At 39.9% G+C, this 26,328-nt stretch overlaps 2 protein-coding genes across 3 annotated transcripts; one reads left to right on the top strand and one right to left on the bottom strand.

Moving 5' to 3' along the window:
- The first annotated feature begins 20 nt into the window (after positions 1-20).
- On the top strand, positions 21-26,205 carry LOC111322088 (uncharacterized). Of its 2 annotated transcripts, XM_088742689.1 has the most exons (17): positions 21-262; positions 1,172-1,457; positions 2,737-3,090; positions 4,049-4,172; positions 4,657-4,830; positions 5,471-5,554; positions 6,658-6,834; positions 7,924-8,004; positions 8,611-8,800; positions 9,590-9,797; positions 11,001-11,131; positions 12,004-12,110; positions 12,509-12,611; positions 13,274-13,416; positions 23,535-23,627; positions 24,902-24,986; positions 25,671-26,205. In XM_088742689.1, the coding sequence occupies exons 1-17, from the start codon at positions 50-52 to the stop codon at positions 25,794-25,796; spliced, it is 2,679 nt and encodes an 892-aa protein (XP_088598815.1). In that variant the 5' UTR covers positions 21-49; the 3' UTR covers positions 25,797-26,205. The 2 variants fall into 2 exon arrangements, with proteins under 2 accessions (XP_088598815.1, XP_088598816.1); XM_088742690.1 differs by lacking the exon at positions 7,924-8,004.
- Positions 18,156-22,307, bottom strand: LOC111322089 (high affinity cationic amino acid transporter 1). The gene is made up of 2 exons (XM_022925134.2): positions 19,680-22,307; positions 18,156-19,300 (listed from the first exon to the last, which is right to left on the bottom strand). The coding sequence occupies exons 1-2, from the start codon at positions 21,385-21,387 to the stop codon at positions 19,005-19,007; spliced, it is 2,004 nt and encodes a 667-aa protein (XP_022780869.1). The 5' UTR covers positions 21,388-22,307; the 3' UTR covers positions 18,156-19,004.
- Positions 26,206-26,328: the final 123 nt, after the last annotated feature.

The raw sequence follows: 26,328 nt of genomic DNA, 5'->3' as shown, positions 1-26,328 counted from the left end.
GTCCTTTGACCGTTTCGAATCTGTTTTCAAACTCGATCAAAATGTAAACATGGCCTCCAGGTGCGGTGATATCCATCAACAAGATAATCAGGGCCATCTGGCGCATTCTAACAAAGCCGAAATTATTTTAACGACAAATGATAATGATAGGGTGCTACTTTGGAGAAGTGATGGTGGAAATCAATGGAAATTACCTTGGTTTGTTCCAAGAGGAAATGAAAGTTTTCGTCAAGGAATAGCTAAATGGTGTTTGAATCAGCTGGTATATATTTATAGTTCTTTTTATAGCATGTTAAGTGTTTGTATAAGGAAGGAATCTGATCTTGTCATTGGGTCTTTATCTTTCCTTTTTTGATATGGATCTCAAGAAATGAGCAGTTCATTATTACACCGTTAAATGACCAAAAAACACTGCTCTTCGGAAAGATCGTGTAAGCGGTTATACTTGTCTAAGAGAGCCTGGGTTGTGGCTTGCGCACCGTCAAACCCAGTTTAGAAGAAGGGTACTGCGGCTCAAAATATCTACTTTGAAAGCAAGCAAATGAAGCAATCATTAGCCTACAAACAAACAAACAAGTAGGAAGGGGAGAAATGGAGGTGATTGACTGTGACTGAAAATTTGAATTACACTTGAGGAAAATCTGATTTAATACGAAAATGGTAACAGTAATAATGATAATAATGATAATAATCATAATAATAATAGTAATAATAATAATAATAGTAATAAGGAGATATGATGATAATAAACTTCTTCCTCTCCTGTTCCAACAAATGGATTGGTATTCAACCTTTCTTTGGCAGGACATAAGGGGGTGAGGGGAAAAATGAAAGCATGAGACAGGTGTTAGTTATCAAACTCTTGCACGATGCTGGTCAGAGGTTTAAAACTTGTACACCACAGGGAGAAGTAATGTTTACAGTGCTTTTATATTGTTTAGGGTTTGACCTTGCCTAACATTGTTTCTACTAGTTAATAAGTTTTGTGCTTTTGCTGCAGAAGTTCTGTGGCACACTGATTATAGACAAGTGTTCCTGCATTTACTTGTACTGCTCTGTTGTATTTTTAAAAAATGAAACTGATGATATTTACTGTGACATCAATTATAGGTACACTTTACGTTTGTAGGCAGGTCATATACTGATATTAAGTGAAATGATCATTTTTTAGGGCGAGAATGTTCAAGTACATATTCATGGTGTGGCTGGTGTGAAACACAGCATATGTGCCGAGAAAGGAGGATCTGTGACATTAACATTTCATGTGTCTTGTAAAAACTGTCAGAACATTGTCCAGTCAAGGGAAAAAATTTGTGACAATGGAGTTTCTTGTTGTCAGCTTAGTGAATCAAATAGTGCATTTGGTAGTTTGTTTAAGTGGTTCTCTGATTCTGAGACACAAAGTGAGGATGTAGAAGAAGATGTCTGTCAATGGATTAAAAAGGCTTTGAGTCAAGGTAAACATGCCATTTCTGTGTGAAGGTAACATTCAGTTAAGTTTTTGTGCATATGAGACACCAATCCTAGATGGATGAAATGGCAATTGTGGCTATCCTTGATGAAGCATTGGAGTGGCAAAAGGGGTACTCCAGTCTGTCAAGTTGTAGTATACATTGGCAGATCTGGGGGGGTTCCAGGAGACCCAGGCTCCCCCTTATTTTGGGTATGCAGAAAGAAGAAAAGCCGGCAGGTGTAAACACACAGAAAAACTGTCCCCCTTCCTTAGCTTAAGGTCTGGATCTGGCACTGGTATATAATAAGCCAAATTACATTGTCATGCATTTCGATTGGTTTGTACTCGATGATGTCATCATTGACAGTTTTTTGCTTCTTTATTATATAAAACGAATAGATTCCATGTTGCTGTAACAGATCACAGGAGACATAAAATTATGGTAAGACCATCAGAGTAACACTTGGCTGTGCCTCATCTACCACTTTTTTGTTCTTACCACATTTTGACGTCATCTGTGATCTGTTTGTGTACATGCAGACCCTCAGCTATAAGGAATCTATATGTGGATAAGATAGCTTTCAGTAATGAGCTTTTTCAGAATTAGGAATGAATTTCTTGTGTATGTGTTAATGTCCCTTGTACTCTCCTCTTCTCAGTCATGCAAGTTTTTTTTTTGCTCATTTTTTGAGCCTTTAGATGGTTTTCTACATTTTTTTTGGGAGATGAAGTGGTTTCAAAAGAATTTGGAACAGATGAGAGGTTTTAAGAATAGCATGTGTGAATTTTTGAGAATCTGGTGGGCCTTCCCTTCTAAGGGAGGTGTGGACTTCTCTGGAAGGTTTAGACTCTCTTACATTTTTAGATATAGTTCAATTTGCATTGCTTTGTTGTTCTTAGATGTTAACTATTTTAAAGAGAATTAACTGTACACGTATGTTGGGAGTACAATAACATTTATACAAGGCTACAAGCAGGTAGCCAGTACATTTCATGTGGAATTGAGTTGTTGTTGGTTCTCTTCCTTGCTTCGAGGGTTTTTCTGCATCCTCTGGTTTTCCTCTATCTACAAAAACCAACTTTCCAAATTCCAATTCTACTCAGAAAAAGTTGACAGGAACAGTCACCTTGTGGAATGTCCACAATTATTATTATTGTTATCATTATCATTATTATTATTACGTAGGTAGATCTGCCTGCCACAAAGCTATTATTGAAACCCTTGGAAAGGTTCCTATCTCTTTAGTATTGACTTTAAGGATTGTTTACTTCTCTTTTTCTAGAATTAATAGTTTTAGAAGTGTCAGAAGTGGCTAATGGTGATTCTGGTTTACTTCAAGAACAAACAAAAGCTGAAAGAAGTTCTGAAAGTACTGTAGCAAACAACAGAGTTAGCAGTACACGTATGTTAGAAAGAATAAATACCTCAGGGTCAAATTTTCATCAAAAATTATGTAAAGTTCCTGCTGAGGGAAACTTCATTACTTTGGAGCAAGTTCAACCAGAAAAGCAACAGAATTCTAGTGGTCATACGTTGAAAAGTGTTAGTACGTGGAAGATTCCTCACAGAACTCCAAAAGATGGTCTTTTTTCTGCTTTAGAAAAACTTGTGGAATCAGCCCATTTTGGAAAATTAGGTAAATGCAATAACAGAACTGATAAATTTCATAATTTTTGTAATTAATAACTGCATCCTATTCAGGATTTTTATTTTTGTGTATCAATGTATCAATTTCCTGCAATTTTTAGTACATGTACCTACATGTTTATATGCCCTAACCTATGAATAGTACAAGCTTTTTCCCAGTTCTTGCTTAGACAATTACAATTAGGAAATAATAATTTGTGCGTCTCCAAGAAATGTTCCAACCCTCCTCTATGAAGTCACAGCAAATTACCAAATGGTAAAGTCAGCAAATTGAGCAAGTGGAGACTTAAGATTATAGTTGAAAGGAAAATCTTGTGCCAAACTGGATTTTCCTGTGCGAGAGGGATGCAAATACTTTCTGATTGAGACACTCTAAGAACTGTAAGCACTAGCCAAACAGGTCACTGATAACAAATCTTCATTTGACTCTGATGATGACTTCTAGATCACTATATAGTCACCACCAATGACAACATTCCTTTTCAGGACTACCCTTACCTGAACCATCAGAATACACAATCAAGTATTACCCCCTGGGTCCAAACTAAGCAGTGTTTTGGTTAGTGAGTGACTCTTGCTTGTGGACTCACTTTCCGATCAAAATAAATTTGCAAACCAGTTACCAATAATTCTACCTGTAATATCTAATAAAACTGGAAGCATTACAACCCAGCAATGTTTCAATTGTGGTTTAAAAGGACCCAAAGGGATAGGACTTTCAGATGGTGCTCTCAAAAGGTTCTCCACAATAACTTATATCATCATATTGCCAGTACATCCCAGTTTGAGTGGAAAAATATTTGTGTTTGGTTCTTGGTCACGAATTATGGACCAGGCCCAGGAAGGTCTGTTGGCAATGAAATTGAACCACATTTTTTCCCTCCTTGTCCTCCCACTTTCTGGTTCAACATCAAAATACTTCTCAATATTTTGTACTTGCTCTACAGAAAAAGAATTCCTTCAAAGAAAATTTGATAAGTATTGTGATGGACTTAGGGTAATAAAGTTTGAAGGGTTTTCCTTGGTTATGAAAGAGCTTGGAGTGACAGCAGGACTCAAAGGCTTATTCAGGTAAAAGGAGATTGAAATATTATTATAAAATTATGTAGTGACAAAGTTTTTTCTTTGTGTGTCTAAAGTGATTGCAGTGTGTTTGGGTCTGTTTCACTGTAGATTGTGATTGAAATGCAAATTTTATACTACCAAAGTGGTGAATAAATCCCTCACATTGCAGGGTAGTTTCATAATTTAAAAAGTTATGTACTACTTTAACTTTTCATCAGTTCCTTCTGATTTTTTTTCATTTGCTTCAATATTTCATAATTTTGAACGAATATGTATGCAAGATTTATCACTTAATCTGAGGACTTCAAAATACTTTCACTTTAAAAATTTGTTGCTGAATTTTTCATTAATTTTTTATTTTTTGAGTGAAAGAGAGGAGGTTTTGAGTCAGTGCCACATTGCCCATATAATTATTTAAGTCCTTGTTACCTGAGTCATTTGTGACAGATATGAACATTTTACTGATTACATTTTAATCTCTGATATTCAGAGCATTTGACTGGAACAATCATAGGCAATTGACCTATCAAGAACTACTCTTTGGAGTGGCAGCCATGGACCCCTCCACACCCCATGGAGGGCCATCTGGGGAGCTGCGTTGTCGATACATATTCAGGTGCTATTCTGCTGAGCAAGAATCTTGTCTATCCTTTGAAGGATTCAAGTGAGTACCGGTAGTTCTTTCAATACTGCTTGACAGTCATAACATGATTTTGAGGGACTATCGTGGCCTTTAAGTACTGTTAAATCTCCTTGTGAAACTAAAAATTAAATGGCCACTTATCGCTGATCACTTGTCTTCCTTTATACTTCTGTCAATCAAAGCCTTGTGAAGTAGCCTCCTACCCATAGAGTAGAGCCATGGCCATCTGAGCTATCCTCTCCAGAATTTTCCTCTTTTTTTAGCTCATGCACATCATACCAAGTGGCCACTTTGATGTGCAGTTATATAAAATTAGAAAATGAAGACTGTGGGTATGAGAAATAAATGCAATAGCATTTAGTTACACCCCTGAAAATAGTGATTAAAACTCAAAACTGGCTCTTAAGGTAACATTACTTGCACAAGTCTTGGATGAGACCTCAGAACTGATATAGACCTAAAAATGTAGAAACCGTCCTTAGAGTTTAGGCCAGGAGTGTAGGAGGAAACTACAATAAATATGGAAGACTTGCAAAATAATTTATTTATTGAAAAATTGATTTATTTGGCTCTTTGTTGCAAAATTATTTATAACAAATTATTTTGCTTGCATAAAACCAAGATTGTTGATCAGATGTATGATTACATTTTCACATCTCAGGTCCATGGTAAAAGATATTCAGCGATTGAAAGGAGAGAGCAATGAAGAGGATGTTGTTTTAAAAGAAGCCAGAATCAAAGCCAAGTAAGTAAAGCCATTGTTAAGGTGATGGCTAAAGTACATAACTGGATTGAATTGCTAAACTGTCAAGGTCACTCTTAGAGGAGCTAATGTAGACTGAAAAGAGTGTTGGTATAATTCAACTGCTCCTTCTTTCCTTCCTTCCATTCAGGTACTAGTACTTTAGCCCTTTTTATACCTTAAGCGTTAAGAGGTAGATCATCCTGGTTGATTATCATCGCGTTATTAAAAACTGGATCGTTGGATAATGCAATTCAAGACTTTTTATTGGCTTAGCCATTATGGTATATGAGCCAATATACCATAATCTACAAGTATGGTAAGCGTACGCGTCAGCTTAAAATTAAAAGGGAGCTAAAAAATTTAAGATTTGGGGGCGTTTTTAATAAAACAATTATTCCACTAGCGCTTGTTGGATATGAGATAATTATATAGCCAACTTGGCGCTATCCGCCTTGTTGGCTATCTATCCTCTCATATCCAATGCGCACTCGTGGAATAATTGTTAATTATTAAAAACTAGATCATTGGATAATGCAATTCAAGACTTTTTATTGGCTTAGCCATTATGGTATATCAGCCAACATACCGTAATCTACAAATATGGTAAGCGTACGTGTCAGCTTAAAATTAAAAGGGAGCTAAAAATTTAATAAAATTTAATAATTTAATTCAACGTTTTTAATAAAACAATTATTCCACTCGCGCTTGTTGGATATGAGATGATTATAGCCAACTCGGCGCTACGCGCCTCGTTGGCTATCTATCATCCCATATCCAACGCGCGCTCCGCGTGGAATAATTGTTAATTATCAATTTTATAGTGAACCACCCTTTAAGATTGTAACCCATCTCTGTTTTGACTACGTTACTTTTTCTGGTTTCTTCACTTGGATGTAATTTGGTTGCTAGAGTGACAACATAGTGATTGCTTCATGAAAATTTTGTGTGAATGCATGGCTAACGACTTTACTTACAGCTAACAGAGGGCTTAGACCAAGCGGTAATCTTTTGTCTGAATCTGGAGTACAAAGTAATTTATGAAAATTTCTTCTTTAGCTTTTAAGGGACTTCTATTGTTTATTTGTGTTACTGCATATCATCAGAATGTTTGGTTCAGGACCTTCAGACAAACTGTCCTTAGTGGATTTTTTAGAAGCAGTGGGTAATCTTCGATTCCGTGGGACATCTCAGCTGTTACGTCTGCCTTTGTCAATCATCAAACTTGCCCAGGATGAAATGTATGAAAGCCTTACTCAGGAAAAGACATCGGTGATCACCAGGTACGTGTATTGTAAATTGGGTGAGTAGGGGCCCATGGTGGAAGACCTGGGTCGGATGCATGTCACTCAGGTTTCAAATCCAAACCCTAGCAGCTACCCAGTTTAACTTAAGAATCCTTTGTTTGCGCCATTCTGTGCTCCATCTTTTTAGGGGCCCGCAGCTTTGTCGTTATCTGCTTAAATAAAGTTTCTTAATCTCTTCAGCCCTGTTCATCTCATTAGTTATTCACCTTCCAGTATTCCTTTCAATTCTTAGCATAAAAAAGGTAGTATTAGATCAACTAACAATCCCGCCCCTAATTGATGTTTTTCTTTATTCTCATCATTGTCTGTTCGATAATGTGTTAATACTGTACGGAGAAATTCTGTCGTGATACTTACTTACTACTGTCAAGGAGGAATGCGTTACCAACGTACTTATACAGTATGTATATCGCCGATATAACGTTCCAACAAAAATATATCGTTCAAATATCGTCGATGAATCACCTTTTCGCGATAATAGGGACTTAAAGCAAACCACGACGGCTACGGCAACGAGAACGTGGAAAAACAATAGATCTAATTGGCAGAACAATAGCCCAGCACGTACGTTTTAAAACTTTGTACATTTCTTAGCCGTCCTTTGCAAAACAACAACGTGAAATCACCAAAATTTGCGTCGTCTGCGAAGCGAAACCGCGGCGGCAAATTATTTTAATTTACATTCGGAACTCGACGCTACTTTTATGCGTTATGTTGAGTTTGAGGTCTGGCGCCCTATGAGACGGTAAAGACATGCCGCCATTTTCGAAATTCTAACTAAAAGTAGAAACTCATTTTTTAATCGACGTCTTCCGTGGCGTTTCCGTCCTGACTGCTCAAAGTCCCTACTGAGCGATTATCGTTGCATTACCTTTGCAGAGTACTGTGACCCATTTTATGGCTTCCAGGGACGAATTTCAGAACAGACATACCGTTTCTGAATTAGATGTCAATTGTAATTCTTGAATCTTGATCAGTATTCATTTCTTATATTCTGAGAAACAAGATGCGCCCATTTTTCTGTACAGTTTGACTGTTTATATGATTGGTTAACATGCAAAACAGATCGAACTCTCCAGTGAAGAAAAGAAGGAGTGAGCAAATGGACGACACCTTGGAATTTGAAGGAAATAATTTGACAATTGGGTGTGTAATCTTTGTAAATTAGATGCAAACTTATTTTGTACTTTGACATATTAACTTTCTAATTTTAAAGCCATTTCAATTGAGTGTCATAAAACCAAAACGAAAATAATCACAACAGCCAGCAGAAGAAAGGAAACTACTGAGCCAACGAGAACTTAAAGTAAAAACAACCAAATTGCCTAAAGCGAAGGGGAACGCGGCCGACCAATACGTGTTTAGTCTCACTTTTGCATCTGATTGGTGTAGAGAGTGGCGCGAGTTTTCTGAATCAATCACAGAGCGAAATAAAGCAAAACCAAAAGGATCCTTTCTCGGATTACTTTCGACACTCATGATGGGATACATGGAAGAAGAAAAAGTAATCGAATAAATAAAGAAAAATATGTGGACGTCTTTAACTCTCAAAATCGTTTTACGACAAAAGAATTCACTATTACATATTGCTACCAATATTAAACAAGAACATCCTCAGTCCAACTCATGCCCAGAACCACAGTGACTGTACGTGACTTGAACTCAAAGCACACAGACGAGTTGTAAAGGGAAAAAATTAGGGACATAAGGGACAGAGGAGAAGATTGATGGGTGCCATTTGTTTATTTTAAGAGCTGTAACAGACATTCAATATGAACTTGCCACTCACACGGTTAAAGTGCGTCGAAGTGGAATGCTGAGTGACGTCAGTGTAATGTGGGATATGAAAAACACTGGCATGGTGTCAGGGAGTGCGCAGAGTGAACTGGAAACTAATAAACTCAAGATTGCGCGGCTACCTTCAATTAATTGCTTCAACAAGGTGTGTGATGTTAATTGTGGAAGTCTGTGAAATGGAGTGCATTTTGATGTAGTGTTTTCAAATCGAAATCAAAGGTCAACTTAGAAATTATCCTCGCAGTGGGACCGAGAATGGGACTGTAATTTTTGCAATTGCAGAAGAGAAGCCTGGGAAAAAATTCTTCGACGGGATTTGAACCCGTGCATCCCAGATACTAGTTGGGTGGGCGCTACCAAAATCAAAGTTTATTACAAAGGTCATTGAGAATAAAATTATCTTAAGAGTCCCTGGAATTTTTAGAGTGAAAATAGGCAGACTGCGTGAAGCATGGGAGGTGAGGAATGACCAAGTCTTGGTTTAATTTCTCTATCTGGTTTAGAGGATAGCGCAAGTTTTCTAGACCATTTACAAAGCGTGCGAGGCTAACGATCACAGATTGCTTTCGTCACTGACAAAAAATGTAACAGACTATCACCAAACAGATTTCAACAAACTTTGTCTCCTTCTAACATATTGTAACAGAACTTTTTGTAACCCTTTACAGCCTAATACACATTCTCCATACTGTTCTCTATGCATTTCCTAAGGTGCTGACAAGGAGAATTTGTTTCACAATTTAAAAGCTAGTTTAGTTGATGATCACTTTCCTCTGTTCTCGTGACCTTAATGTTTGATTCAGGGTAGAGTTTGTACGGAAGAACTAAATGCTGGTCATTCTTAGGGGTTAAAGAGTTAATGGGGGAGATGCGTGGAATGTTATTAAAATGTAGGCACAGAGGTGATCCATTTGTTTGATTTGTAACCATTCAGCAATCAGATGCCAATCAAATGCTGTCCGCCCTAAGGTACTTTGAGCGTACAATAAAGTCAACAGCTACATCCAAGGAAAGTTTTAACTGGGGTCTGGTGGAGATGACTTCCCTGGGGAACTGTCTGTTGTGTATCTGTCGAACTCTTCAGGAGATAATAAAGACGGAACCACGACTTATCAGAGTTAAGTCACCCACTTACATAGTCGGTGAGTCTCCGTTAAGTGTAAATAGATGGTGAGTTTTTATATGTGTAATAATTGTCGTTTTGAACGGAAAATGCATTTACGCTGTTTCGGAAGCTTTTTTTTTTCGCTGTGTTTCTTTTGAACAAGCCCTTTGCTGAGTTGTGTACTTTTTTTATTCTAGTTTTTAAATCGAGGTTGATTAACGCTGTTTTGCACTCTCGACAATGACAGGTAGAGAAGAAAGACCTTTTCGCATTTAGAGTACCGGCTCAAGCTATTGGAGTACCGGCTATAGCTTGAGATACATTCTCTGGTGAACACTATTAACATGCCAAAAGATAAACAGCATTATTCCATAATTTAATTGAATTTTTGCGTTTTGTGGCTGGTGTAGAGAACTCACACCACCTCCAAGAGACAAATCAGTTGCAAAACTAAAACCATGTGCAACTTGGTCACTCTTGTTTTACGGCGCTACAGGACGTTTGTGTGTTTTCACTCTCAGTTCTTAAAGACTTCTAGTCATATTTTCTTTCTTTCCGATTGGTGAATGCGATCACAGATGTTGGTTATGATTTACGAAACTCAGGTGATCTATGTGCATTTAAGTTGCGTAGCTGGCGAGTTTTTGGATGATTTATGCAATTGAAGGTTACGGAGTAGAGAAAACGCGTTGAATAGCGGAGATTTTTTCCTTCAGATGCCTCTCATGGCTTTGCCGCTCCGCTGCTTGACGGTACACAGCGCACAGAAACCACCGGATGAGCAAGCTATGCAGGATTTTTGAAATGATGCGTGATTTGTTTCTGACAGACAGACAGACAGACATCTATATTTATACAGGATAGCCCCTTCAGTGTAGTAAACACTGGTATCAACGGGGGTCCTGTTACCCACCCATCCCACCCCAGGGGAGGACATCCATCACACAGTAATCTCGTGCGTGGGAAATTGACGTCTCTTGCCCCTAACCCTGCAGGAGACGGGACCTCCATTTATTCGTCCCTATCCGAGAAGACTAGAATATCTAACCATTTCTTGATGTTAAAGAAAGGAAGCATATTCTTCTCAGTTAATTTTAAGACCCTGAGTGTTGGTCCGGCCGGTATTGAACTCTCGACCTCCCGCACAGCAGTCCGGCGCTCTCCCAATTGAGCTAACCAGGCGGCGGTTAATTTCTGTTACGTTTAATTTCACTTAGAAAGTCTGTTGTTTTCTCGGTAGGTGATCTTCATGGTAATTTTCGTGATTTGGTGTGTTTTGAGAAGGTTCTTTGGCGTATGGGCCCAGTTCTAACCCCCGCTAGTTTCATGTTCTTGGGGGACTATGTCGATCGAGGGGAGAATGGAGTCGAGGTATAATTCTCATCGTTTTGTGGAGTAATGTTAGTATTCCCTGAAGTTGATCTCAATCAAAATTGTAAACAGTTTGTAAGATGGTGCGATAATGATTTTAACTTGAATTAATTTTCAGCCTCGTGTTAGAACAACAAGCTAAGCATTAGAACACTGGATATTGTCGAAGTAACTAACTGACAGCCTTTCCGCCTATCTGGTTGGCTGACTCGCTAACTGCTTATCTACTGAATTGACCGACCGACCGACTGGCTGTTTATCTTACTGAACGACTGCCTGGCTGACCGACTGACAAACTGACTCACTATTTAGATATATCAACAAAGTTGAAATGGTAAATTGGCCACCGTAACGATTACAAAAGCTGACGTTTCGAGCGTTAGCCCTCCGACGAAGGGCTAACGCTCGAAACGTCAGCTTTTGTAATCGTTACGGTGGCCAATTTACCATTTCAACTTTGTTGATATATCCAAATTATTTCGTTACTCCCACCGACGCAACCCTAAACAGTTTCTTTCGAAACTATCAGCCTTGACTCACTATTTAGTCGTGTTTCCTTCGGTCTGTTAGATGTTCCTTTGTCCAATTGATGAACATCAACGAGTAACCTCCCCCTGCTGCATTCCCAATCTTCCTCTTTTTTTTTTTTGAACAGTCGAGACTAGTTGATGATATCTATTTAATCAAAAGCAGAAGAAGCTAGCAATGACTACTGCGAGGATCGTGCATCATACGTAATGACTGTTTCTTCGTGGGTCTGACTTCACAATTTACAAAAACTCAAACCACACCCAAGTCACCGTAAACTCCAATAAAGGGGTTATTCCACTCTCCAACGTGTGAAATCTAATAGTGTCCGGCGTTCTCGGCAGGTTATCGCATACCTCTTTGCCCAGAAGGTGTTAGCCCCATCCAAATTTGTCCTGATCCGAGGGAACCACGAGATCAGAGACATTCAGAAAATGTTCACTTTTCACAGGTATGTTGAAGCCAACGTTGGTATCACAAACATTGCAATAATATCTTAGGTGAGACAGCTTCAGTTCTAAACAAGGGAAGGAACTCCCGTACGATTAGGAAAGGGTTGTTTTTTTGCGAATTCTGAATGAAGCCCGTGACGGAGACTTACATGGGCCCCTGTGACTTTCTGCGGAGGGAGTAAAAACGGTAAAATATCTGGCTCGGGATCATGACGCACCCGAGGCCCTTACGTCATGATCGCGAGTCAAAAACTTTCCCTTCTGGCCTGACCTAACTCAGTCAGTAAACGTTGTATCGTATGGCTTCAGCTCTTTCTCCTTTCTTGTTACAGCTCGCGCTTTTACGAAGTGAAAATTTAACTATCACTAATTTCGTCTATTTCCTTTACCGACGTAGTGAGTGTCTACAAAAGTTTGGTCCTGTTCTTGGCGAAGAGGTCTGGGAAGCAGTTAACGCTGTCTTTGATGTTTTACCACTTGCTGCAATTGTAGATAATAAGGTAAAGGGATCTGAATAAACGCACAGCTTAAAAGTGGCTTAGGGTGTGCGTGCTCCCCCTTCCCCCACCACCCCGCTGTAAAAAGTATAAATATTTCATAATAAAATAACCTGAAATGCTCCCAAAATTCTAAAGAAGGCGTAGTGTTTTTCCCTCGTTGAAATAAGATCCGGCTTACACCCAGCCACTTCCCTATTACTATCCATTTGATCATGTTGTGTTGGCCTGATATCCATACTCTGATTGATCCATGCCGTAAAAGATAAGAAAGACGATGCCGCCCAAAACTGGTTAATAATTCGTAATTGTGAGGTAATTTTGGCAGAAATCTCTTTTATCTCACAAGTAGTGCATTTCCCCTCAGGAATTAGTAAGGATCATTATGTTAGATGTTGAGTGATCTTTAGTCACCGTTTTCTTTTTTTTTTCTTTTTTTTTTTTTTTTCAAAGCAATGGAAGATGTAAAGAGAGCGAGATAGGCGTAAAATCGTAGCAAAGATCAAGTGAAGTTATTCACAACAACACTTGATTTATTTTTCCAGTATTGTTCATTTGCTTCGTTTGTATTTGCTCCCAAACCGCCCTACTCTACGATCGGTAGTTATTCTATTTTCTTTTGTGGAACAATTTCCTCAGAACATCAATGCTGTTTGTATTCACAGATCTTTTGTGTTCATGGGGGTATTCCGCTGCCCAGTCAAGGGAGCGGGCTTTTATCATCTATAGACAACATTCCCGGTGTTCTACCTGAGCCTGAGGAGCAAAGTGAGCTAGCCTGGGAGCTTATGTGGGGGGATCCTCTGAGGTATTTAATTTTTGTTAACTGAAATTGTACTAACTGTAAAAAAATAGATTGTTGAATTTGTTGTTTAGTAAAAGTAAAAATAAAGACTGCTTCAACAACGCTTTTATTACCCTGAGCAACTCTGTAGATTTTCTTTTAGAGAGCTTTCTGATTGAGTTTCGCGAACAAGAGGACACTTGACAACTGTCCAGTGACGTCTAAATCTGTCTGTTGTCCAGTTTTAGAGGAGTCTTAAAGATGATTGTAATATTCGCACTAGCAACGGCACTGACCATCTTCGGGATCTGTCCTTTAAGGTGTCCATCTAGAGGGAGAGGACTCTGCTGCGAAAAAAGTTTTTCTTGGTACCTTCGTGGGTTCACATGTTTCATTATGTTTATGCATGCATCGACACCGATATCCTCCTGCTGACAATCATGTGGATAATACAGGGGTTTATGCATGCATCGACAACGATATCCTCCTGCTGACAATCACGTGGATAATACAGGGGTTTATGCATGCATCGACACCGATATCCTCCTGCTGACAATCACGTGGATAATACAGGGGTTTATGCATGCATCGACACCGATATCCTCCTGCTGACAATCATGTGGATAATACAGGGGTTTATGCATGCATCGACACCGATATCCTCCTGCTGACAATCACGTGGATAATACAGGGGTTTATGCATGCATCGACACCGATATCCTCCTGCTGACAATCACGTGGATAATACAGGGGTTTATGCATGCATCGACACCGATATCCTCCTGCTGATAATCACGTGGATAATACAGGGGTTTATGCATGCATCGACACCGATATCCTCCTGCTGACAATCACGTGGATAATACAGGGGTTTATGCATGCATCGACACCGATATCCTCCTGCTGATAATCACGTGGATAATACAGGGGTTTATGCATGCATCGACACCGATATCCTCCTGCTGACAATCACGTGGATAATACAGGGGTTTATGCATGCATCGACACCGATATCCTCCTGCTGACAATCATGTGGATAATACAGGGGTTTATGCATGCATCGACAACGATATCCTCCTGCTGACAATCACGTGGATAATACAGGGGTTTATGCATGCATCGACACCGATATCCTCCTGCTGACAATCACGTGGATAATACAGGGGTTTATGCATGCATCGACACCGATATCCTCCTGCTGACAATCATGTGGATAATACAGGGGTTTATGCATGCATCGACAACGATATCCTCCTGCTGACAATCACGTGGATAATACAGGGGTTTATGCATGCATCGACACCGATATCCTCCTGCTGACAATCATGTGGATAATACAGGGGTTTATGCATGCATCGACACCGATATCCTCCTGCTGATAATCACGTGGATAATACAGGGGTTTATGCATGCATCGACAACGATATCCTCCTGCTGACAATCACGTGGATAATACAGGGGTTTATGCATGCATCGACACCGATATCCTCCTGCTGACAATCATGTGGATAATACAGGGGTTTATGCATGCATCGACACCGATATCCTCCTGCTGACAATCACGTGGATAATACAGGGGTTTATGCATGCATAGACACCGATATCCTCCTGCTAACAATCATGTGGATAATACAGGGGTTTATGCATGCATCGACACCGATATCCTCCTGCTGACAATCACGTGGATAATACAGGGGTTTATGCATGCATCGACACCGATATCCTCCTGCTGACAATCATGTGGATAATACAGGGGTTTATGCATGCATCGACAACGATATCCTCCTGCTGACAATCACGTGGATAATACAGGGGTTTATGCATGCATAGACACCGATATCCTCCTGCTGACAATCATGTGGATAATACAGGGGTTTATGCATGCATCGACACCGATATCCTCCTGCTGACAATCATGTGGATAATACAGGGGTTTATGCATGCATCGACACCGATAACCTCCTGCTGACAATCACGTGGATAATACAGGGGTTTATGCATGCATAGACACCGATATCCTCCTGCTGACAATCATGTGGATAATACAGGGGTTTATGCATGCATCGACACCGATATCCTCCTGCTGACAATCACGTGGATAATACAGGGGTTTATGCATGCATAGACACCGATATCCTCCTGCTGACAATCATGTGGATAATACAGGGGTTTATGCATGCATCGACAACGATATCCTCCTGCTGACAATCACGTGGATAATACAGGGGTTTATGCATGCATAGACACCGATATCCTCCTGCTGACAATCATGTGGATAATACAGGGGTTTATGCATGCATCGACACCGATATCCTCCTGCTGACAATCACGTGGATAATACAGGGGTTTATGCATGCATCGACACCGATATCCTCCTGCTGACAATCAGGTGGATAATACAGGGGTTTATGCATGCATCGACACCGATATCCTCCTGCTGACAATCACGTGGATAATACAGGGGTTTATGCATGCATCGACACCGATATCCTCCTGCTGACAATCATGTGGATAATACAGGGGTTTATGCATGCATCGACACCGATATCCTCCTGCTGACAATCACGTGGATAATACAGGGGTTTATGTATGCATCGACACCGATATCCTCCTGCTGACAATCACGTGGATAATACAGGGGTTTATGCATGCATCGACACCGATATCCTCCTGCTGACAATCACGTGGATAATACAGGGGTTTATGCATGCATCGACACCGATATCCTCCTGCTGACAATCATGTGGATAATACAGGGGTTTATGCATGCATCGACACCGATATCCTCCTGCTGATAATCACGTGGATAATACAGGGGTTTATGCATGCATCGACACCGATATCCTCCTGCTGATAATCACGTGGATAATACAGGGGTTTATGCATGCATCGACAACGATATCCTCCTGCTGACAATCACGTGGATAATACAGGGGTTTATGCATGCATCGACACCGATATCCTCCTGCTGACAATCATGTGGATAATACAGGGGTTTATGCATGCATCGACACCGATATCCTCCTGCTGACAATCACGTGGATAATACAGTGGTTTATGCATGCATCGACACCGATATCCTCCTGCTGATAATCACGTGGATAATACAGGGGTTTATGCATGCATCGACACCGATATCCTCCTGCTGATAATCACGTGGATAATACAGGGGTTTATGCATGCATAGACACCGATATCCTCCTGCTGACAATCACGTGGATAATACAGGGGTTTATGCATGCATCGACAACGATATCCTCCTGCTGACAATCACGTGGATAATACAGGGGTTTATGCATGCATCGACACCGATATCCTCCTGCTGACAATCACGTGGATAATACAGGGGTTTATGCATGCATCGACACCGATATCCTCCTGCTGACAATCATGTGGATAATACAGGGGTTTATGCATGCATCGACACCGATATCCTCCTGCTGATAATCACGTGGATAATACAGGGGTTTATGCATGCATCGACACCGATATCCTCCTGCTGATAATCACGTGGATAATACAGGGGTTTATGCATGCATCGACAACGATATCCTCCTGCTGACAATCACGTGGATAATACAGGGGTTTATGCATGCATCGACACCGATATCCTCCTGCTGACAATCATGTGGATAATACAGGGGTTTATGCATGCATCGACACCGATATCCTCCTGCTGACAATCACGTGGATAATACAGGGGTTTATGCATGCATCGACACCGATATCCTCCTGCTGATAATCACGTGGATAATACAGGGGTTTATGCATGCATCGACACCGATATCCTCCTGCTGATAATCACGTGGATAATACAGGGGTTTATGCATGCATAGACACCGATATCCTCCTGCTGACAATCATGTGGATAATACAGGGGTTTATGCATGCATCGACACCGATATCCTCCTGCTGATAATCACGTGGATAATACAGGGGTTTATGCATGCATCGACACCGATATCCTCCTGCTGATAATCACGTGGATAATACAGGGGTTTATGCATGCATAGACACCGATATCCTCCTGCTGACAATCATGTGGATAATACAGGGGTTTATGCATGCATCGACACCGATATCCTCCTGCTGACAATCACGTGGATAATACAGGGGTTTATGCATGCATCGACAACGATATCCTCCTGCTGACAATCATGTGGATAATACAGGGGTTTCGATTACTTTTTCCATAAGCGGCTGCCGATGGTGAAATAGGCGCCCGTGTCCAAACAAGGGGCCTTCAGGTCATTTAGGCGAAACCCAAACATGAGAGCCTACTCGCAAGCTAAACAGATGGGGGTTAGTCAAAGAGGCGACGGTAGATCACTAGTAACCGACTTTTAATGAATCAATGAAAAAGTTTCAAATACTCGCTGGTATGACGCGGTGTTTCGTCGTGGCCAAAAGACTAAACAGCTACTTTTCGAAAATTCCCAGCAAACTCGTCGAGCATCGCGTTCAAAGTCCCGTTCGCGAAATCAAGATGTTAGCAGTCTAGCCATCTATCGCAGAAGGATTCCCAACCGCACGTTCAAGAGTTACAATGTATACCATGAAAACTTGTCAAATACTTGTGAAAAAGTTTCGTGGCTGGTATAGCAAGGAGTAGTCATGCCATTTTGTAGCCATGGTGACTTCTCGTCACGGGATGAGCAAAGGAAACAGACAAATGGGATCTCTTTTTTTTTTTTTTCCTGAACCTTGACCAATTTTTTCTTCGCCTACATTTCCTACCTTTGCCATTCACCAATAGCCTTCGATAAATTACCTCTGGTGTTGTTTATTAACGCAGAATAAACTTCTAAGCATTTATTGTACAAAATACATTTAATTTCAAAATATTAAATAATTTCATTCTCAACCAGATGAACGACGAGGTGATCAACATGTAAATTCTCCATGCAGTATCACTGACATGTCAAGCAGACAGGTGTTGAGAATTTAGAAAAATTCATCCAAAATGTTTCCAGTTTTTAAAGCTAATAATATACTTTAAAAAGATTTTAGAAATAAGAATTTGGTCTCATTATCGTCGAAAGTGGAAAGGTTTAGATAAATAACAACTTAGTTTTTTTTCCAAGTAAACACTCTTAGGATGAATAAAATTTGAATTGTTTCAATTAATTCCAAAAAAATTGATTTGCTCCTTCTCACAAAGGCACAACACAAGTTTTCATTCCTCTGTTCGTTGTCGTAGCTGAAATGATGTCGTGATTTTAATGACCTTATAACTTACAAACAAATATGTTCAAATGTACAAAAATTAAGGTGCAAATTGAAAAAAGTCCGATTGTATGTTTTGTATTAAAAGTCGAAATTGACGCAGGCGTGTCCAGTTTCCTTGACAGGGCTGTCCTTGACATGGTTGTTTTTTACAGTATTTACAAGTCCTCTTCACCTTCTCAGTCAAATTTGCTTATGACTACACAACACATTTGACGCGGAAGAGGGCTTGACGGAAAGTGTGCTCTAGAAAAGTTCATCTTGTCAGATATTATCTACGAGTTTCTTTTGCTAAAAAATATTTAAAGTCAATATAAATGCACCTATGACGTATCCGAGGCGAGAAAAGGAGCAAATGGACGCTCGTCCCAAGAAAAAGAAGAATTTTAACGGTATCCAGAAGGTCCGATTGTTGTATGTGTTTCCCTTGTTTGTTTTCTTTGTGGATAAGTGTGTTTGGGAGACTCGTCTTCACTTGTCATTAAGTTGGACTGAAACCCTTCATCATTCTCACTGTCACTACTGGGTGACATGGGTCCCTCTTCACTGCTTGGAGTCCAGCTGCGAACGTGCTCATCATGTGCTGACGGAAGAAGCCGGTCCAAGAAATCACGTGAAACGTCATCTTTTGTAAAATCTACTTTACTTCTGTGGATACCATACATGAAGTAAATAGCCATACCTTCAAAGACAAAAAGTGATGAGGCTTCAATCAAGCACAATGGGATCATTTAAAGCCCCTTGTGGTATAGGCTAGCTCTTAAATGCCGAACTAATGACTTCATGGTTAAAAGTGCTAAAAGCTGCCTGTACTATGGGACAGAGAAAAACCCAGATATCAAAAGGGCGGCAAGTGCCAGATATCTCAGAGTAAGTGTATTGCAAACGAAACGAACCGCGGGAAAACGTGCATGACCAGGTCGGTATTGTTTTTTGTATTGTATCTGATTGTTTGAGAGGGTAGCGCAGGTTTGCTACGTCATTAAGAGAGAACACAGCAGGTTAAATCCCTTTAATCCTGGATTAGGTCACTCTGTGGAAATGCTCTACAACGTACTCACCTAGAAACATCCAGGTAGCGACTCGAGCCCAAGTCCACCGAGACAGATTAGTCAGCAGGTAGATATTGGTCAGGATACTGATCAGAGGAACGAACGGAGTACATTTTACTGCATTTGCAATCCTGATCTCCTCTGTTGGTAACAAGAACAATATTACCAAGGCGAAGATGACAATAGCACCCATTAAGCAAGAGACGAATATGATAACAGGATTCTTCTCGGCCAAATGAGGCAAGCCGCTCGCTGGAGAGACGGACAGAGAAAACCCATAACCCGCAAATAAAAGACACGCTGCAGCAATTCCAGCAACTCGATGAGTTTCCTCGCTGGGTTTGTCACCAAACCTAGCACCCAATTTGCTTTTGATTTCTCGCACGGCTGAGATTTGTTTCTTTATCCCTCTGCAAAGCTTTCCACAGCAAGGAGAGGGTTCATTTTCATTTGTATCGTAATCTTCTTCATTTGTTGAAAATTCTGACGAAGACATCGGTCGATACCGCTCCAGAAGGACAGCTACAGACACAGCGGTGTACGCCATGAGTGTTCCAATAGACATCATCTCAACCAAATCGTCGAGGTTTAAGAAAAGTGCTATTATTGCGGCACTGAAGCCGAAAATTAATCCAGCTCTAATCGGAACTCGAGTTTTGTCGCTAACCTTTGCTAAACTTTGAAACAAAAGTCCGTCATCGGCCATGGCGTAAATAAGACGAGTTCCTGCATAATTAAACGTGAGCAGAGCAGTTGTCATTCCGAAGAATCCTCCGATGGCGACTAAGTATTTTCCAATTTCAAAACCAGTATAACCGAATGCATCTGTTAGAGGACTGTTGAAACCGAGTTTATTGTAAGGAATGATAAGTGTCAAAATTGCTGCGGTGATGAGGTAAATGAACACCCCTATGTACGTACTGACAGCGTTAGCGAACGGAACAACTCTCAGGGGATTGTCAGTCTCTTCGCTGGCGGAATTGATGATATCAAAACCAAGAAATGCAAAGTAAGAAATCGATGCACCAGCCATGATTCCGTTGAAGCCAAAAGGCGCGAACTTTTCAAGTGTTTCCCAATTAGTCGTGTCCATGAAGTAAAATCCTGAGAGCACAATAAACAAGACCACCAGCAGATTAATCATAGTCGCAAACCGCATGAACAGGGCTGGTTTTCGTGACCCTGTAGCAGCCAAGACGGTGAATACAATAACGATGAAAAAAGCTATGAAATCTGGATATGGCTGAAATCCTGTCACGCTCCACTTAGCAAGATTTGCTGTCATGAATTTTGAAATTCTTTTCCCGCTAATGGAGTTCAGAAATTTGCTGAATTCATTTGCAAGCAGTGCGCTGGCAAGGACGTTTTCTAAAATTAGATTCCAACCGATCATAAAGGCCCATATCTCTCCCAGAGCAAGGTATGTATAAACATACGAAGATCCTGTTCTCGAGACGCGAGCGGCAAATTCGGCATAACAGAACGAAGACAAAATCGCTGGGAGTGCCGCTATCATGAGGGAAATTACAATGGCTGGACCTGCTGTATCTCGAGCTATTTTTCCCGTGGCCACGTACAAACCTGGACCAAGCATGGATCCCATTCCTAACAAAACCACATCGAGCACAGTCAAACACCGGTTGAAAAGTGTATCATCTCTCGTTAGACCGCTCTTTCGTGAACGAAGTAGAAGTTTCAAAAAGTTGCTGCAACTCATGTTGATATTCCGATACAAAGATCCTTAAAAAGTTTCTCAAGGTCAGCTGTTAGATTTCCGTTGAAAGAAGGACATGAAATTCACAAAATAGTTGCTTGGTGTTGCGGTATTTGACAATAAGTCAAACTTCCATTAAATATATAACAACAGTTCCACATTGCTTAATTTCGCTCGTCTCTTACTCACATTCCTTTTTGTACCTTTTTCCTCCGACAACCACGGCAGGAAGAACTTGAAGAACTAGAAAACAACGGGACCAAGGATTCATTTGAAAAACTAAAATTTCTCTTCGCTTCCTTGCCGGCTGAAGCGTCCACAGGCTCTCTGCATCAGCGATCACATTTAAAGTTAACATAAATTTTCTCTCGACAAAATTGACTTTCAAATAAGCATTGTACGTGTCAGCTTTGTTGTTATTTCTGTTTGTTTTGCTGACCTCATAATAACGGCGTGCCAGCATCTGTGTAAACGTAAAGCGCAGCGTCCGTTGAAAAAAAAAATTTTATCCTTGAAATGCCTTTTTGAACATTTTGATCCCGTCCGCTGTTCAGATTTATCCTTCATCTTTTTATTCAAATCACAGTTTCTGTTCAAATGATATTATAGTTTTGTAATTCAAATGTGATAACAGTATTGTTGATATGTGTAGAACCTTTATTACTTCGCCCTTGGCTGATTTCTTTATGCAGATAGGGAACTCTTTTTGTGACGTCTGTGATTCAGTTGACACCCACTTACTGTTTTTTCGCGCTGGGAAGGCTTTGAAAATAACATCTGATGAATTTAGAACGACGATATTGCTGACGTGTTGTCATTTTCACAAAACAGTGTGGAGTAAATTTCCAGTGGTAAAAGATAGCGTTTAAATGTAAAAGGTTGCTTAAAGTCTCACATTTTTGGAAATGGTTGCGTTCGAATGTATTGAAACAAACTCCAATTTTTGGGCAATGGCATTTCCATTTTTGTTCCTTCCCTTCCTCATCGGAAGTGACACTACTTCTCGTTTGTAAGCCTCCAAGCTCCGGCTTCGCTGTTGCATTCACTTCCTTTTCCAGCGCAAGTGTGTTTATTAGTTAGGATTAGTGTTACCTGTAGAAGTACTTTAGGTATGATTAATCCCAAGGGGCTACTAGGTTATTTAAGGTGTTGTAAGTTATGCAAGAGCCACTCAAAGGCATCTCTTTTAACTTTGCTTGTTTATTCACTATTGTATTTTCTTTATGATGTAACGCCCGCCGTATCCTGTATCAATATACTGTATGCCCGCTCCTGATGCTGTATTCGTGTTTGTTGAGATTAGTTACGAAATATTTTATAATCGTCTCAGGGTGATTAGAGAATAAAGTAGGTTAATCTCTCCTTGTAAGAAAAATGAAAAGAAATCACCTTCCGCCTATAAAGATGGCCTTTTCCTGTTTGACGCACTTTATATTAAATTTACAATTCTTTTTTTATTTTTATTTTTTTATTGCGTTGCACACAACTATTTACACAACTTTCATTACAATACTTAACTACTGCACTAAACATAATAAACAGGACCTCCGGTATAACACAGCTAATTCACACTCACGTACACACACTCACGAACAAGTTTACATGGCAAAGTCGCATCTGTTTGAGCCCGACATATTTTAAATTATTAAAAACTAGATCATGGGATAATGCAATTCAAGACTTTTTATTGGCTTAGCCATTATGGTATATCAGCCAATATACCATAATCTACAAATATGGCAAGCGTACATGTCAGCTTAAAATTAAAAGGGAGGTTAAAATTTAATAAAATTTAATAATTTAATTTAACGTTTTTAATAAAACAATCATTCAACTACCTCTAGTATTCATATTGTCCACTTCTTCCTAAACATATCTAAATTATTATCTTTTGTACAGATATATTTTTCAGTCTCATACTGTAATTCGACTTTTGATTGAAAACCCGTATACTTGAAAGTTCTTTATTCCTTCTACAAATTTACAATTCTTGGACACCCGAAGAAGTAGCAGTAGCGCGCTTTCAGGTAATACCCCCTCCGCGTAGTGAAACAACTAGTGTAAGAAAATGTTCAACCTAGTTTCATTTGAAGTCCGGCCGGCCGGTTATTGGAGTAGATTTTGTTTGACTTAAATCATCACTGTTACAGGGCAGAAGAGGTGACTCCCGACATTTTGGAGAAACTCAAACAAAACGAGGGATTCATAGAAAATAGAAGGCGAGGTACTGCTCACCTGTTCAGGTAGGATGGAACTTTTTAATGGAGTGTTTTAGATCCACTTTTGCTGTGTTAACAGGAACCTCAAACAGCGATAAGTGGTTTGTTAGAAGTTAGAAGTTGCAAGAATTTTCAGCTTTTTAGATCGACGTCGGCTTTCTCCTGTAAAAATTAACATGAGGGCCGCCATCTTGAATTACAGACAGGATGGGAAGTCCTTCATTTTAAACACAAAATGTGGCTAAAAGTTTGGTTTTCTAGCGTCCCAAACAAATCAGCTACAAAGAAAAGACCATCTCACGTACATTTTACAAGACACATGTGAGATTTTTCTGTGGGAGTTGACCTACCTGAAACTGCCTTGCCCGACCGTAAACGGCGAACATGATCGCTGAAGTCTGGTCACGTGACTTCAGAAAAAACCGTGGATCTAAAACTGTCTTATGTTGTCATGTTAGGTGATGAAGGGGAGTCAGAGTGTGTCATTATGGTTGGCGTCAGTCAGGAAATTATAAACTGATAATCTCTTGCGTTGGTTTCCAATATGATTGGTTAGAAACTGTGGGTATTTCCTTATCTTTACCACTTTAGGCGATCCCTAATATAAGGGGGGGTAAACTGTGGTGCTGCGTCGGGTGAGGTGGGGGGTTTTACAAAATAAATTGTTTTTTCAACTGATAATGTAAATGGGCCACCGTAAACAGTTTCTGAAGCAGACGTTTCAAGCGTTAGCCCTTCGTCAGTGCGATTACAACTGTTCGGTGCAAAAGAAAGTGCTATTAGTCAGGGTTTGAACTTTTCCGTCGAACGTCGATGCATGTCTTAAAGAAAAAAAAAATTTTGTTGTGCTATAAATCTGCTCTTCATATAAGAAGAAAGGGGAGAACAACAATGGTTTATGTTCTTGTTTAGTACTGGAAGATCAAACAAGAAAAGGTAAACTTACATGCGTTGAAACATGGTAAAAACTCAATTAAGTAAGAAAGGTATTGGAGAAAGCTGCGCACACCTCTTATTAACCGAGAAACCGGGATTAGTGAAGTATGTATTATACCTCTGGGTTCAAATAGAAGGAAAAGATTGCAATTCGAACAAATTTTCTTGATTTAGCGGACCGTATAGTGAAATACGGCCTGCTTAAATAGCCAATCATAGCGCACGTACCGACTGAGAGATGTAATAAGCACTTGTCGCATGTACTAAACGCACAAGGACCACATTGGAGTCTCAATACGGCCTTGGTGTGATCAAATGGTAACCCACACTGTACCACCAGTCCCTTTTTGTTTATTTTGCAGTGCGGATGCCTTGGATGCTTTCTTGAAAAGGAACCATCTTACTCACGTGATCAGAGCGCATGAAGTACAACAAGCTGGCTTCCAGGTCTGGCGATATTACTCATAACGACATGTGACATGTACCTAACAAGGCAAACAGTTTGACCCTTTATATCCTAACATTGACATTCAATTTCTCCACACTATTTTTTCCGACATTTTTGTTTTAGGCGTCACTGCCCTTAATTCAACAGCACCTGATTTCAATGCTCTGTTTTTTAGCATTTGTTAAGTCTGTGATTCTGGAAGTTTCGAGTGTGTGATAAGGTTAATCGTCGTTGTTGTGAACACCGTAAAGGCCCTCTCTATTTAGCCGTTCTACTAAACCTTTCTAATAACTCACCCCTACCCTCCCCCTTTATTCACTATCAGGAGCTTCAACTCCTAACATACTTCAAATTCTTTACCGATTTTCTTCAGCATAAGCTCAGTTTATCAAGCAAGCGTGAGTTAAAAGTTAACAGAACACATTTACTCTAGATTGGGACAAGTTAGAATTTTAGAGTTCCGTGATATTTAGTTCCATTTACGCTAGGTTCTCAGGTGGTAATACTTCTCTTGTCTACTGCCTAACATCTGCTAAGACGGACAATGTTTCCCATTACACCCTGGTATTTTGAGAATGTCAGATGGTTACTCTGGGCCTAGTGACGATGAGATAAAAGATGCTAAACATGAGCGATTACTAACAACACCTTTACTCTAATATCTCGTTTTCATTTATCTGAAGGTTCAACAGAATGGCAAACTCCTGACCGTATTCTCGTCATCGCAATACTGTGGGGGGTCCAATGAAGCAGCCTGCATCCTGGCATATCAAAACAAACTACGCACAATCCGACTGGATACCACTTGATCGACCATACTCGCATTTCGCAGCTAAATCAGTTAGACCAACCGTGAACAGTAAGGACACATCTCCATCGTTTTGTTACTCGTTGCTCATTTCTTTTGTTCTCAGTTATATAATCAAATTATTCATCTCTAGAGTAAATTATTTTTAATAAAAAAACATTTAAAATACCTTTTGACCTTTGTAACACGAGTCATCGGTAATATTAGCTTTTTGTTAGTTGAAAAGAACTTTTCAACTGAAACACATAAGTCTGGTTTTGCAAAAACTAGAATAATATCCATAATGGAAAGAGACTTCGAAAAAGTTGTTTTGTTAAAAAGGTTGTCCAAAGTAGAGTTAATATTTCTTAGAAGTTCAAATGAGTAAGATGTCGAGAGAAAACGAATAAAGTTGAAATTCCAATTGTCAACTTGACTGTTCCTTTCTTGAAGTCCACATACTGACGGCGAAACAGCACCTATCAGTGCTGAAGTAGAGAAGTTAACGATATACTAACACCTCACACACATTACCGATTCTCGCCTTCCTCTTA

The sequence above is a fragment of the Stylophora pistillata genome, chromosome 13 (genome assembly GCF_964205215.1).
Source record: "Stylophora pistillata chromosome 13, jaStyPist1.2, whole genome shotgun sequence".
Taxonomy (NCBI): Eukaryota; Metazoa; Cnidaria; class Anthozoa; order Scleractinia; family Pocilloporidae; genus Stylophora; species Stylophora pistillata.
The sequence above is the reverse complement of the archived record's forward strand: the minus strand, read 5'-3'. Positions and strand labels throughout refer to the sequence as shown.